This window comes from Chelon labrosus (genome assembly GCF_963514085.1).
Source record: "Chelon labrosus genome assembly, chromosome: 20".
NCBI classification, from domain to species: domain Eukaryota; kingdom Metazoa; phylum Chordata; class Actinopteri; order Mugiliformes; family Mugilidae; genus Chelon; species Chelon labrosus.
The window spans coordinates 21302711-21315789 of NC_140353.1; the positions used below are offsets into that span (position 1 = coordinate 21302711).

Here is a 13079-nt window from a genome sequence, read left to right on the forward strand (position 1 = left end):
AATTTGGTGGAAACAAAGTTGTGGGTCGCTCCTTGCAGCAAACATCTGTGGAACACTGTTTTGCTCGACTTCAGCAGTCGCTCCCTTTAATTGTCACCTCAGCCAAGCCTCCTCAAAGTTGACATTAGTTTCTCCAAGTTTGGCATCTGTCATCGCTACAATTTGCTGCATTTCATTAATATTGCACCACATCACTCTTAGTCGCTTTCTGTTTGTACGACCCTGTGTCAATGAAGTTTATCAGCGCGCTTGTGTTTTTCATTAAAACATTACGAAAGTGTACAAAGATAGCGTTGCTAGTAGTGCGATATAAAATGGCACAGATGCACCATTCACACTGAACATGTACAGATTTACTATATGTATCTAAGTCTATAGATTTACAGTCCAACAGCTGCAGTTCAAGCCTGTCTTCTGTATCTGCTCACATGGGAAAGAATAATTTTGCCTTGTATATCCCTGGCAATCGCCTGCAGATATATCCAGGCACGCAGCATTTGTTGTGTCCAAGAGGAACATCTGATCATTTGGCTAGTTGGTCATAAATCTTGCACATGGTGACAGCATATTGGGATGGGCTGTGAACCACTCACCCCATACTGTTACAAAATGTTCTGCCTCACTTGTCCCTTTTCCTCACCTGGCCTAATGCTTTCAGAAAGACATCATTATCATTTTGTTTTAGGTGTACATATAGCAGAATGTGGTAAACTTTAGTTGTGAGATGTAGAACATAAGTATATGTAATGGTATGCAAATATGTACAAAATGGGTTTTGATGGTAGCTGACGTTGAGCTGAGTCGTACTAAAAAAACGTAAAATGATTTTACCAGTTAAAAGAGGTGCAAGTTTAAGAAGCATGCTTGTGATACTAACAGTCTCTGATGGTGTCGAAGGTCCACTGGTCGTTTCTGAAGAATGGATGTCGCTTGATTTCCTCCACACCGTTTCTGCCCAATCGCACCTCCCTCAAAACAAAGAGAGTGAATGAGTAGAGCAATGACTAAGTCTGCCCTTTGCCCTCAGTCCAGCTGTGTAACTGATAACAAAGAAACATGACCTATTCACACACATAGTGGATGAAATTAAATAACTTTGATGGCCTTTGTTATAAAGAACATTCCAATGGCTCTGTTGTGTTATGTAATGACTCAGTTCTGAAGTATTAAAATACCAGAAGGAGGCACAGGGTTATAATCAACATTAAAAAAACTACCAAGCTTTAACATATGAAAATATGAATAACTGACTGGTGTGTAATTAAATGTAGATAGATATGTTGTGATATATGTGTGAGTGGTAGGGTTTTAATTTTCCCTTTAAACACCTTCTAGGAGGGTTTATACTTCTGCGTTAAGTTGACACAGAGGCTTACAGCAACAACGCAGACACCTACACAGAGCCTTCCCAGAGCCTAGCTCCCTAGCTGACGTGCACCTCCCCAGGAATGTAACTACGCGATGCAGAGCGCAAGAGCTGTGATTGGTCCGCTTGGTAGTAGCGTGTTTACGCTTTAGTATCTCCAGCTGCTTCTCCTTCTCTGCAATTTTCGAATTGATTGTTTTGGATCAATTAACTGAGGTTTGGAGATACATCATTTTTCCATCACCATTGTTGAAAGTGAAGCGGGAAGTGGAAAGTGAAGCAGGAAGTAGAAACAAAAATGAACTCAACACGGCGTAGACCAACGTTTTGGTGCCATTGTTACAGAGCGAGCCAGACTGACGAGCGCAAGAGTATAAATCTACGCACGTTGGCTACGTGCGTAGATTACGCCCTCTATGTCCGTCTAGGTATAAACTCTTCATACCTGTCAGTCAGGAAGGCACAGATGATATTCTTTGCGTCTTTGGAGATCTCCACTTCATCTGGGAAGTTCAGAGAGTTCTTGTGGTCCATGATCTTACTGTAGGTTCCCACCAGAGAGTCGGCGTAGAACGGCGTGTCACCTAACAGTGAGTTATAAATAATGAAATAGACTGCTTTATCTCAACACTCTCCCTTGGTAGAATTTCTGTGATTTTATGAAATGTTCACTCACCCACTAGCATCTCGAAAATGAAGACCCCTACGGACCACCAGTCGCATTCCCTCCCATAGTAACCATCCCCTCCCTGGGATTTCAGCACCTCAGGAGAGATGTAGTCTGGAGTCCCTACAGCTGTATCGCAGTGCACCATGCCGGTCTGCAACACAAATCATTATAAATCAGATATGCTTTGATGTGATAGCGTCACATCAGTGTCTTGTCTTAGGGAAACTGACATGTATCAGTCCAAGCCAAAGCTTTCTCTCTGATTAATTAACCTCCCAGTCGGGTTGAAGTGGCTGCTAGCATAAATTAAGGCTCTATAACAAATTTGCTCTTAAATTAAATTAGAACTCCCACCAGTATCAAGAAGTCCTTAACTGTTACCATCCACTGCCAAAATATGAAAGCATGATTTTTCCTGTTTTCAGGCATGCTATTTATGATAAGCTCTGACAAGCTGGCTGCTGATTTGTCACACTGAGTCATTTTGATTATTACAGTCATTACACTATGCCTCACCGACTGAGTTTCACTATATCACGTAGCTGGCAAGCAGCTTAGACTCATTACAACATGAACACACACACACAGTTATGTTAACTGGAATCTGAGACTAACAAGCTGTGATTTAGAGCAGTGAATATGAGCCATAGCTCAAGAGCCTTAGCTTAGCTGCTTTTTGCTTGTAATATGAAATAAATGTGTTTAATGCTGTGCACCTTAAACCCATGTTCCACAGAATCATTTCGTTGCCAATAATGAACAGATACATGTGGTTTTGGTTTTCTTGAAATTGTAACCTGAAGTTTTAAAAGTCTGGTGGTAGTAGTGATGTAGCAGCAATGGCGGCTCTGCTGAAACTCACAGCATCCATCTTCATGCACGTGCCGAAGTCGGCCAGCTTCAGGTGCCCGAGTCTGTCCAGCAGCATGTTGTCCGGCTTGACGTCCCGGTGGATGAAGCCCATGGAGTGAATGGCGTCCAGGGCCATCACCACCTCTGCTGTGTAGAACTTGGCCCATTTCTCCGGCACGTCGTAGGTGCTGGTGAGGTTGACCAGGTCACCTCCTGGCATGTACTCCATCACCATGTAGAGATAGTGCTCATCTTGGAAGGCACAGCACAACTGGACACACAAACACAAGCTCAGATTACTGGATATACAGTAAGTGTCTTGCAAGAAATTTTAAAAACAGCTGAAAAATGTTGCATACTGAAGAATTATGACTCTTTAATTAATATCTAAATAAAATATTAAAATAAATTTGATATGAGCTGATCAATAATTTGAATGTTGTACCTGCACAACCCAGGGACTGTTGGCAAAGGCCATGATGTCCCTCTCTTCCCAGAAGAATGCAGAGTCTGAGCGCTTGATCATCTCAAACTTGCTCAGCAGCTTCATGGCGTAGACCTTCTGTGAGGCTTTATGTCTGACCTGAAAGATGGTGGTAACCAGTTATTTAAATCCTGTAGATTATATAGCACTCAAGGAAAATGTACATAAAACCACAATCATAACAACTGATTCCATATTTCTTTGAGTGCAGAATTTACAGTAAATTAGTAAGAGCATTTGAATTTACTTTTTCAGAAACTCTCACAGAAAACTGAAAAAAAAAAAAAAAAAAAAAAAAAAGTGTCTACATTGATCAATACTCACTAGCTGGACTTCACCAAACGCCCCTCGACCAATGACTTTAACTCTGTCAAAGTCTTCAGACTTCATCTGGAGATCTCGAGCCTGTGTTATGACTTTCTCATCTGAAGACAAATTGTATTGAAAGCAGAAAAAAATTGAATGTGTTATGACATTGTTTTTAGTTTAGGTAAACATTGTGTGTTTACTATTTATCTCATTACTGTTATCCCAGCAAAAAATACTTACATCTGTTTAAAAAGGTTTCAATATTTTTGTTCTTGCGTAGTGCAGGGTAGTCCAGGTCTAAGACCAGCGCATTTATGGAGTCCTAAAAAAAACAAGAACAATCCTTGAAGTCAGGCTTAATGACAAAAAACATTAACAAAAAAAAAAAGTAAACCATCCTGACAATCTATGTTCATTATCAGCAGTGATTATTCTAATTACACTGAAAGGGCAAACAAATCAGATCACAGCACTGTTGTAACATAATAAATAAATAAATCGGAAAGAAGGTGTAATGAAATTATCATCACTATCAGGATGATAAACTAAGACAATCAATACAACTGGCTCTTACACCTTCCCTCCAAAGGTGCGTTCACAATACAAGCAATAAAGCCACAGCACTGACAGCACTGCAAGTGACACAGGGTCTGGGTTTTCTCTCTGAACGTATATAGTATTTTAAAAACCTGTTGACTCATCAGCCATCACTTTTACAGTAACTGCGCTGTTACTAAATGGACAAAGTCATAACACATGCGTGACGCAGACGAGTTCCTTGATCGTAAAAGGCTTCGTCACCCTGCAAATCACTGTGTTGAAATTATAACATGACAACGAATCCTGACCCAACAGGAAGTCTGTTCTCCATTCATCAGCCTTCGTTTGCACCACAGATGCGGATTATCTCAGTTTAAGCTTAAAAGGTATTGTTTGAAATTTGACTTGTTTAATAAATTATATGAATAACAGTGAATCATGAATGTAATGCTGATTCATTCATGATTTGGAAGAGTATGAACATTAAATATCACCTGGCTGCAGAAACACTGCTTAACTTTGACTCAGTAGCGTCACTATAAATAAGTAGTTTACACTTACAGATAAGATGTTTGGCAAACATAGTCCTACCAATAAAGGTGACACAGTGGAGGACTGACAGAGCTTAACATTCATTCTCAACATTACTAACCATGGCCAGCTTCTCTGAGGAGAGTTTATTTTCTGTCTACTTTCCCACCGCTGCACAGAACAAAAACTGTTCCACATCACTGCTACCCAGCAAGTTTGAATGAAACCTGCCAGCCTCCCCTCAGCATTTCATTCAACAGTGATCAACTTGACTGACTGGATACACAAACAGCAACCACATGCAAAGCACATAGTTTTAACTGAAGGCTTTGTTTCTTCTGAGAGAGGGAGGCAGAATGACTAATTTCTCCACCAGCGGCTGCCCACTTGATTCTGTCGAAGATATTCATCTGCTGACAAATGAGGAACACACGATTTACGTGACCTTTTGAAAACTATCTAAGAGAGATGAAGTCAGCTTGACACAGTATGAATTCACTTGTTCAGAGCTGCATTCACCACTTTCATGGTGTGTGGTACACCGACAGAAACTATTCTGTAGTTGAAAATCCTTATCAGCTGTGCTGTGCCTCCGAGCAAAGCCAGGTTCCTTCTAACCTTCACCCTCATATCAGTTAATACAGCAAATCCTTAGTAAACTGAAATGTATATACAATTTAACGTTTTCCTGACTCGCATCAAGATCTAATGCACCATATTGGCCATAAAGGTTTCAGACAAATCAAGACTTAATTTCTCAGTCAACAGAATTAGTGTCTTGTGTTTGTATGGTGCTGACAATTAGCCATGATGCTGTTTACATCTATGATTGACTCGTATATTATATGCAGTGAAGACATTTAATAAAAGTGGTGATCTTACAGTGCTGATTACCGTTGACTTTTTGGATATAAAATGCTATGACTTCATTTGATTGTTTTTCATATTTGTGAGAAATAATTAGCATATGAATAACTGAGTCATAGCCAAAAATGTATTTTGTGAGGTCACATTGACCTCTGAACATCAAATTCTAATCAGTTCATCCTTCAGTCAAAGTGGATGTTTATAATAAGTTTGAAGAAAGACAAGGCGTTCCTGAGAGACTGTGTTCGTGACAATGGCACAGACAGACATTTGTACTGTTAGGTCCATTCTATATATTTTTGGACACTGATACTATTTTTGTTATTTTAGACATTTTCACAAAACTTATTCAATAATAGCTTTACACTAGATATGAGTTCTCAGATTTGATTTGAGGACATTCACAGACTGGAGGAAGTGTTGAGGAAGCAGCACCTTAACATGTAAAGCCCCCTAATTTTTCCAAAAGGATGAAATGCTATTATACAGTTGATTTAAATGTTATTTCATTGACAGATGTGAGGTATTCCTTCATTATTTCTTCATGAATTAAGGAGTTGTTTCCACATGTGGATTTACACTTACAAACTGCTGCTGCTGTGAACCCACCACGTGCGCTCAACGGAGCTCTCAGTGTAAGTGAAACAGGCTCTCCCCAGGCTGCCAAACCAAAATAAATCTATCACAGACAAATCACTGACTCAACCGCCCTGTACATTCTGCACACACTGGTGGGCATAGAAAGACCTGGAGGGTCACGGAAGACAACTGTGGTGGAGGATTGTTGGCAACGTGCAGCCAAGTGAAGAACACTGTTTAGGAGGTATTATTATTTTTTTAAATCATTTTTGTTCACGTCTAGTATAAAGAGATGACTTCATGGGAGCAAATCCAGAGGGTTCCCCACCAGGTGCAAACCATAAATAAGCCTCAAGAATAGAAAAAACAGATTAGAATTTAGCAAAAAAAAAAAAAAAAACATCTAAAAAGAAAAGTCAGACCAGAAGGTAAAGGTATGGAGAAGACTTGGAAAGGCTGATGATAAATCATCATCTGTAAAACACGGTGGAGGCAGTGTGGTGGACATGGACATGTATGATTTACAATAGAACTGGGCCACTAATGTTTATTGATCATGTGCCAGAAGGAGGATGAATTTTGAAGTGTATAGACATGTACTGTTCTGCTCAGATTCATTCACGTAATTCACTTGTTGAAGACCAAACTAAAGCTGCAGTAAAGGCAGAACATCACAAAGAAGAAATCCCATTCTTTGGTAATCTTCATGTGTTCCACACTAGAGAGTCATAGCCTATTAATCCATTTTTAGCTCCTGAAAATAGGGGTCTGAATAAACAGGGCTGCAATTCCATATTATGTTTTTGTTGAACCCCGTCAATTACAGATGAGTCTGTGCTTTGAGATAGATTAAAAGTGTGATATGGGGAAAATAAAAATAAATGAGTAAATATGCGCGATGTGGTGGTTAGCACTGATGCCTCACAGCAAGAAGGTTCCAGGTTCGAATCCATGGGCCGACTGGGCCTTTCTGTGTGGAGTTTGCATATTCTCCCTGTGTCTGTGTGGGTTCTCTCCAGGTACTCCAGCTTCCTCCCACCGTCCAAAGACATGCTCATTAGGTTCATTGGTGATTCTAAATTGGCCGTAGGTGTGAGTGTGAATGGTTGTCTGTCTCTCTGTGTTAGCCCTGAGATAGACTGGAGATCTGTCCAGGGTGTACCCCGCCTCTCCCCCAGTGACAGCTGGGATAGGCTCCTGCTATGATTATGCAGAAAGTCCAAGACATTATAGTCCATTATAGTCTTTGTTATACCACTAAAGACAAATATTTTTTGTCATTTGTGATTGCTGACCTTTCCTTTACGTTCTTTTATAAATTGAACTATCAATATTACTCACGGTGCTAATTCAGTTCTGTTTATGACTTGTCTGATCAGCTTTTACTACTTTTAGTCACTTTCAGGAAACGAGTTCAACAGTCTTCAGTCTGTGATTCAAGTGATACAGGCTGCCCTGTTTGGGTGGTGTTATACAGAATGCACACCGCAGCAGTCCAAACAGGAACAGGGCTGGGAAATGTTGCCCTGCAGCATGTTAACTCAAGTGAACACACGCTGAGTATTTATGGCATTTAGACATTTCCTAATGGACACCGTTTGACCGAAGGCAATGTAGGGAAAGTATTAAACAAGCAAAAGACAGACTGATGCTGACCCATAATCGTTACAGTGTGTAACAATAAGGAAGTCATCTATCAGCTTTTGTCAGCTATGCATTCCTGAATGGTCAGTGAAGAACTGGAACAAGAGAACCCAAATCTGGCCTTGTGCTGTAATAGGCTTCTTTAAGACACTTTGTCACTTTCCCTTCTGTTCTTGTTCTTCCATCATTACAGGGCTACTAAGTGTAGTACATTCTGTTTCACTCCTCCCTCACTTCCTTTGCATTCATTTCTTCTCAACCTTTCTCTTGTCTCTTTCCGTGCATTTTTCTGCTCTCTTTCTCGGCCTTATCTGTCCGTCCTCCTGCTCTCTCCATTGTTCTGCGCTCGGGTGAAGTCGGCACCGTTTCATCATCTCAAGTACACTTCCCCATTAAAGGACTGACCTCACACAAAACTACTATTTAAGGGAAAAAAAATACACACGCCAGGGGGTGGAGAGGGGTTGTCTGTGCTCATACACCCACATGCACACATGCACGAGGATCTTCCGAAAAAGCATGGCAATACAGGAAATGACCCACCCTACCCCAGGGCTGGCAGATAATTTCACTGTGTCATGAAGCCAGTCCCTGTGTGCAAGTCATTTCCTCTGAGGCAGCGATCGCTGCTGCTGCTACTGCTGGTCTATCTGTCAGGTCTAGCTAAGAAAATATCTAAAATAAATGCACTCCAAGCACAACCATGTATGCATATGCACATGTAAGTTACAGCGCTTGCTTACATAGCATCTTCAGAGTAACCCAACATGCAGAGCTGCAGGTGAAAACAACACCCAATACTAACACTTACTTACTGATTCATTTGTGCACTGCAGTGCCATGATGTAAATTTCACTATCGTCAGTTTTTATGGGCAAGCTGCTGTTGTGACTACCATACTGTCACACTGTGGTTGTAATGCTAGTGAGAAACCAGACAAACAACTCCATTAACCACAGGTGATTTGCCATTTCCTCCTTTTACTCATTTAATTTCCCCTTTTTGCATGATTTGCCAGACTATGTATGATATGCTACTTGCATCTCCACATAACAGAATACAGCTGCTTTGGATTTTCTCACGTCTTTCGTCATATCTATTGGTAGTTAATATGCAGAGGGTTTCATTTCCGCTTAGTCACACTATGTGACGCCAGCAGGACATCCACTGCTGGTGTGAAGAGCAAAGCAACAATGCTGTAGCATGTACTGTGGATAGTGTGATCATTTGGAAACTCGCAAACCGTTGGCCTGCATGAACTGATGTCTCACCGCAACATGTTTCAGGCTACTTGTTGTGAACTTTCAGTGGTACAACACACCCATATTCCTCTCTCTCTCTCTCTCACACACACAGCCAGTTCTGCAATCACTAGGAAAAGCTCAGATTTGCTCTCAGAGACAGAACAGTCAGACTCGTGCTGGAACAGGTCATATGTGCAGTTCATGTCTCTGTCCAGGACAACGGATGGAAACTTGCAAAGAAAAGACAACCTAATCCATCACATGTTGTCAGACTCTTAGGGCCTGTTCAGAACTTGCATTAGGATCCAGTCTGGGCTGTCTGATGGCAAGTGGCCAGATTTAGGTATGTGTGTTCAGACCTTACATTAACATGCGTCTCCAGATCCGATCTCAGTTTTGTGCTCTGTATGCAAATAAACACTGACATCATCTGGGGCCCAGTAGAATATTTTAACAGTTACTGTCTCTAATGGATCTCTACTGCTGCTCCAGAACCGAGAACAGCACTGTTTTATGTGTGTGCAAGCGCATGACCTTGGCACAAACATTAAGTTATTATTTACTGATCTACACCCGTTAGACATTAGTTAGACCTGTACAAAACTCCTACGCCATCAGGTTGACGTAACAACAACAACAAAAAAATAGTATGGCAGAGGAAGTTGGTGCTTTGTACTAAAGTCCTCAACCTATAAAGAATCATATTCATATTCATAGGCAATTTCCAACTTAGGACATAAAATGTTGACAAAAGCAGTCCATTGACAGCTGCCACGAGAAATGCAAAGTAAACACTGCTGTAACGCTTGGACTCGCAACAGGCATGCAGCAAACATTCCCTATCTACAAACTGGACCTCGTGGTGACATGTTATTACTTTCTCTGTCATTTCCACATCTCCTCTTAAAACAAGATGAATTAAATGCAGGAAGGATAAATAAATAAATACATGTTGCCCTGGCGACGGTGAGAGGCGCCAGCGGCTCAGTACATCTCTGCAGCGAGGAAGTGATTGTGGAGTTGTTGGAGACTCAACAGTTTTTGTTGTTGCTTTTTTAACTAATTAATCACACTGCACTTAAGGCTGTTTGGCAGACAAAGTAGCATCCATGGGGGTGTAGGAAAAACTGCCCGAGATGACAGTATTTCCTTAGGTGTAGAAGAAGATACATTCTTCAGTCTGCACTCTTTTACTTTAAAATGCTTTCCTCAGCCACGTTTGCAGACACTTGAAGACATCAGGATATGCAGACACCCTGTAGGTCATAAATAACAAGCTGTTTAGTGCAATGGAGTTACACAAGAGAAATGACTGCGCACAGCTCTTCTAATTTACAACCATTAGCGTGAGTGTAAAAAAAAAATGCCAACAAGACTCTGGAGGACATTTCACAGCTACTCAGTGGAAACAGCTATTTATGAATATTAAATAACTGACGTGTGTGGGGAAGTGTAGAGATGGATTAAGAAGTGGAACACACAAACTGTATCTTGACCTGTTCCAGGCAACCACAGATACTTCCTGTCTAATGTCTGCCTAATTTATATAGTAATATTGCCTTCACTAACATCAAAGAGAAAGATTTGTAACAATTACAAACCATAGTGTCAGTTTCTTTAGGGCAGTTTGATAGATGGGACATTTCCCTGAACAGCTACATTAACAGCCTCATAGTGATGCTTTCCCAAGCTGATAGGAGCTCCTGTCCAGTTAGGCTTATCAGTATGAGTTGTTATATATATCTATTAGATAGCACTTCAGCATTTTATCTCTGCTATACTGTAATCCAGCCAGTGGGTTATGGCTGGTTGCTTAGCAACTCCTGCAAAATACGTAGAGTGGAAACCAGTTGAAGCTACAGAGCAGCACCCGGCAGGAGTTTTATAAGAGCTCCGTTTCTGCACATTCTATTCTTTTCCATTTTATTTACCCAGCCTGGTGTTGACATTACAGAGCGGTCGTTCTCCCCTTGCCTGCTTCCACTCTTTATCACCCTATAAAAAGCCACGTGGATCCACTAGTCAGGAATGCAATGATGTTAACCTGAAAGGAGCTAAACACAGAAAGGAATAACTCAACTATTCAAGGTATCACATTGCAACTTCTCTCTGCTCCACTTGCAGTCCTTTCCCTCCAGCCCCCCCCCCAAAAACTTCTTCTTTTGCTCATACCCATCTCATCACTAGGCATGTGGAACAGAAAACAAGCAGCTCTGCTCTGGGCTTTAAAAGGATTGAGCAGAAAGTTAATGTTTTGATTGAATTCCAGACGTTTTAAAAATAGTGGTGGGGATAAACGGTGGGCCGGGCAGAGAGAGGGAACCATGCCAGGCAGGGCCCGTAAACCCTCCAAGAAAGACACAACAGCAGGAATCCTGTGCCCCCAAATAGCATGGCTAATGTCTCCACAGGGAATAACAAGGGTATGTCTTACTCTTGTATTTGACAGATTTCTGTCCCATGCTCCTGTGCCCTACGCATTTTTGGCACCCACGCTTTGTTATAAAGTATACTGAGGAATGTGCCAGGAAAAACAGCAAAGGGAGTACTGGATCTACATAAGGTCCTGCTGCATGTTCACCTTTAACTAAAAGGTTCTTCTAAATGCTGATAATGATGTTTCACTAACCGGTCTTATTGTTGTCCAACATTCATGTCCATGTTCTAACCAGTAGACATATGTGCCACCCAAAATGTGTTAGGGACAAGATTCAAGTTCAATTTATCCATATGATTTGAACAATTATTTAACTTGATCACTATTCTAAACTAAGTCTGAGGGATCCAAACTGATGAAAGGGCTAAATAAGTAATATGTGTGTCTCTTTTTCTCTTGTCTATTAATTGGGCTTGATTAAATTTGTCATGATTCACAAGTGGCTGTTGCCTTATATTAAGGGGGTCTCTAAATTAATAACTGTCTATAAATATCCAAAAAGAATTCTACCATAAAAGACTAAACCATTAAAATTCTGCTTACAAGACCTAAAATATTCTGTTCTAATTTGTTTCTAATTATTTCATTGTGTTTTTCTAACATAGGCAGTAAAGAATGTCTGCAATGGAATAGATATTGCATATGGATCCAACTTGTAATAAAGAAAACACTGGCACTAATATAATGTCATTAGGCTAGGTTTCAATTTCAGCCTCTGACATGAACATAGTTAAATGTGTATATAAATATTTTCAGCATTGGCACAAACTATTTGAGTTTTAACTGCCAAACACTCAGCGACACACATACAAACATTCCTGTTTGGGTTTGTTGAAGGAAATGGAAGCTGTATGAACTCAATGACAATCCATAGCTATTTGGTAATGTGTTGTATTGTTCCGTTGTTGCTGCTGCTGGCTGCACACAATGCAGCTTGTGTGTTGCTAAGATCAACTGAATAATGTGTTTGCTTGTGAAAATGAACGCAAATGCGTGTCCATGAGCACCAAAGCCTTTGCATATCTGTGTGTGTGTGTGAATAAAATAAAGTGTGTGGGTAGGAGGTTGTACTTCACCAGCAGGTTATGATGGAATGATAAAGCTGAGGCCAGATGGATGGGTTGAGCGTTATGCGTGGGAGCCTCCTGTACTCATCTCTGCTCTCCTCACTCACACCCTCGTTACAAACTAAAAATACACCAAGACTCAGGTATCAAACCCTTAAACAACTTAAACACACGGTGAAGATTTTGCACCAGACAACAACAAACACAAAAACAGGATTCATGCACTGTTAACCACAGTGCACGTTGCAAAACCCTGTTCACAACCGTGTCATTTTGATAATGGTGGGAAGTTAAAGTTCATCAAAAGTCAATTCCCCCATCAGAGCTGTAATATCCAGAAACTATGCATCAAGAAACGACCTAATGTATCACATAGACTTTAAGTCTAGACAAGAAGATCCACCAGATTAAGAGAAAACTCAGTGTGCATACATTTCCTTTCACATGACAACCGCATACCACTGCTAACACATCAGGACATCCCGTTCC

The 13079-nt window shown here is 40.8% G+C and overlaps 1 protein-coding gene across 2 annotated transcripts in view; it reads right to left on the reverse strand.

The window, feature by feature from the left end:
* rock2a (rho-associated, coiled-coil containing protein kinase 2a) overlaps window positions 1-13079 on the reverse strand; it is a 35416-nt gene that overhangs the window by 16145 nt on the left and 6192 nt on the right. For both annotated transcript variants that reach the window (XM_084569392.1, XM_084569393.1), the window contains exons 2-8: window positions 3922-4003; window positions 3697-3797; window positions 3334-3471; window positions 2899-3159; window positions 2043-2187; window positions 1812-1950; window positions 878-969 (exon numbers count right to left, since the gene is read on the reverse strand). In XM_084569392.1, the coding sequence (XP_084425518.1) occupies window positions 878-969; window positions 1812-1950; window positions 2043-2187; window positions 2899-3159; window positions 3334-3471; window positions 3697-3797; window positions 3922-4003 (958 nt within the window). The remainder of the gene's footprint in view (window positions 1-877; window positions 970-1811; window positions 1951-2042; window positions 2188-2898; window positions 3160-3333; window positions 3472-3696; window positions 3798-3921; window positions 4004-13079) is intronic.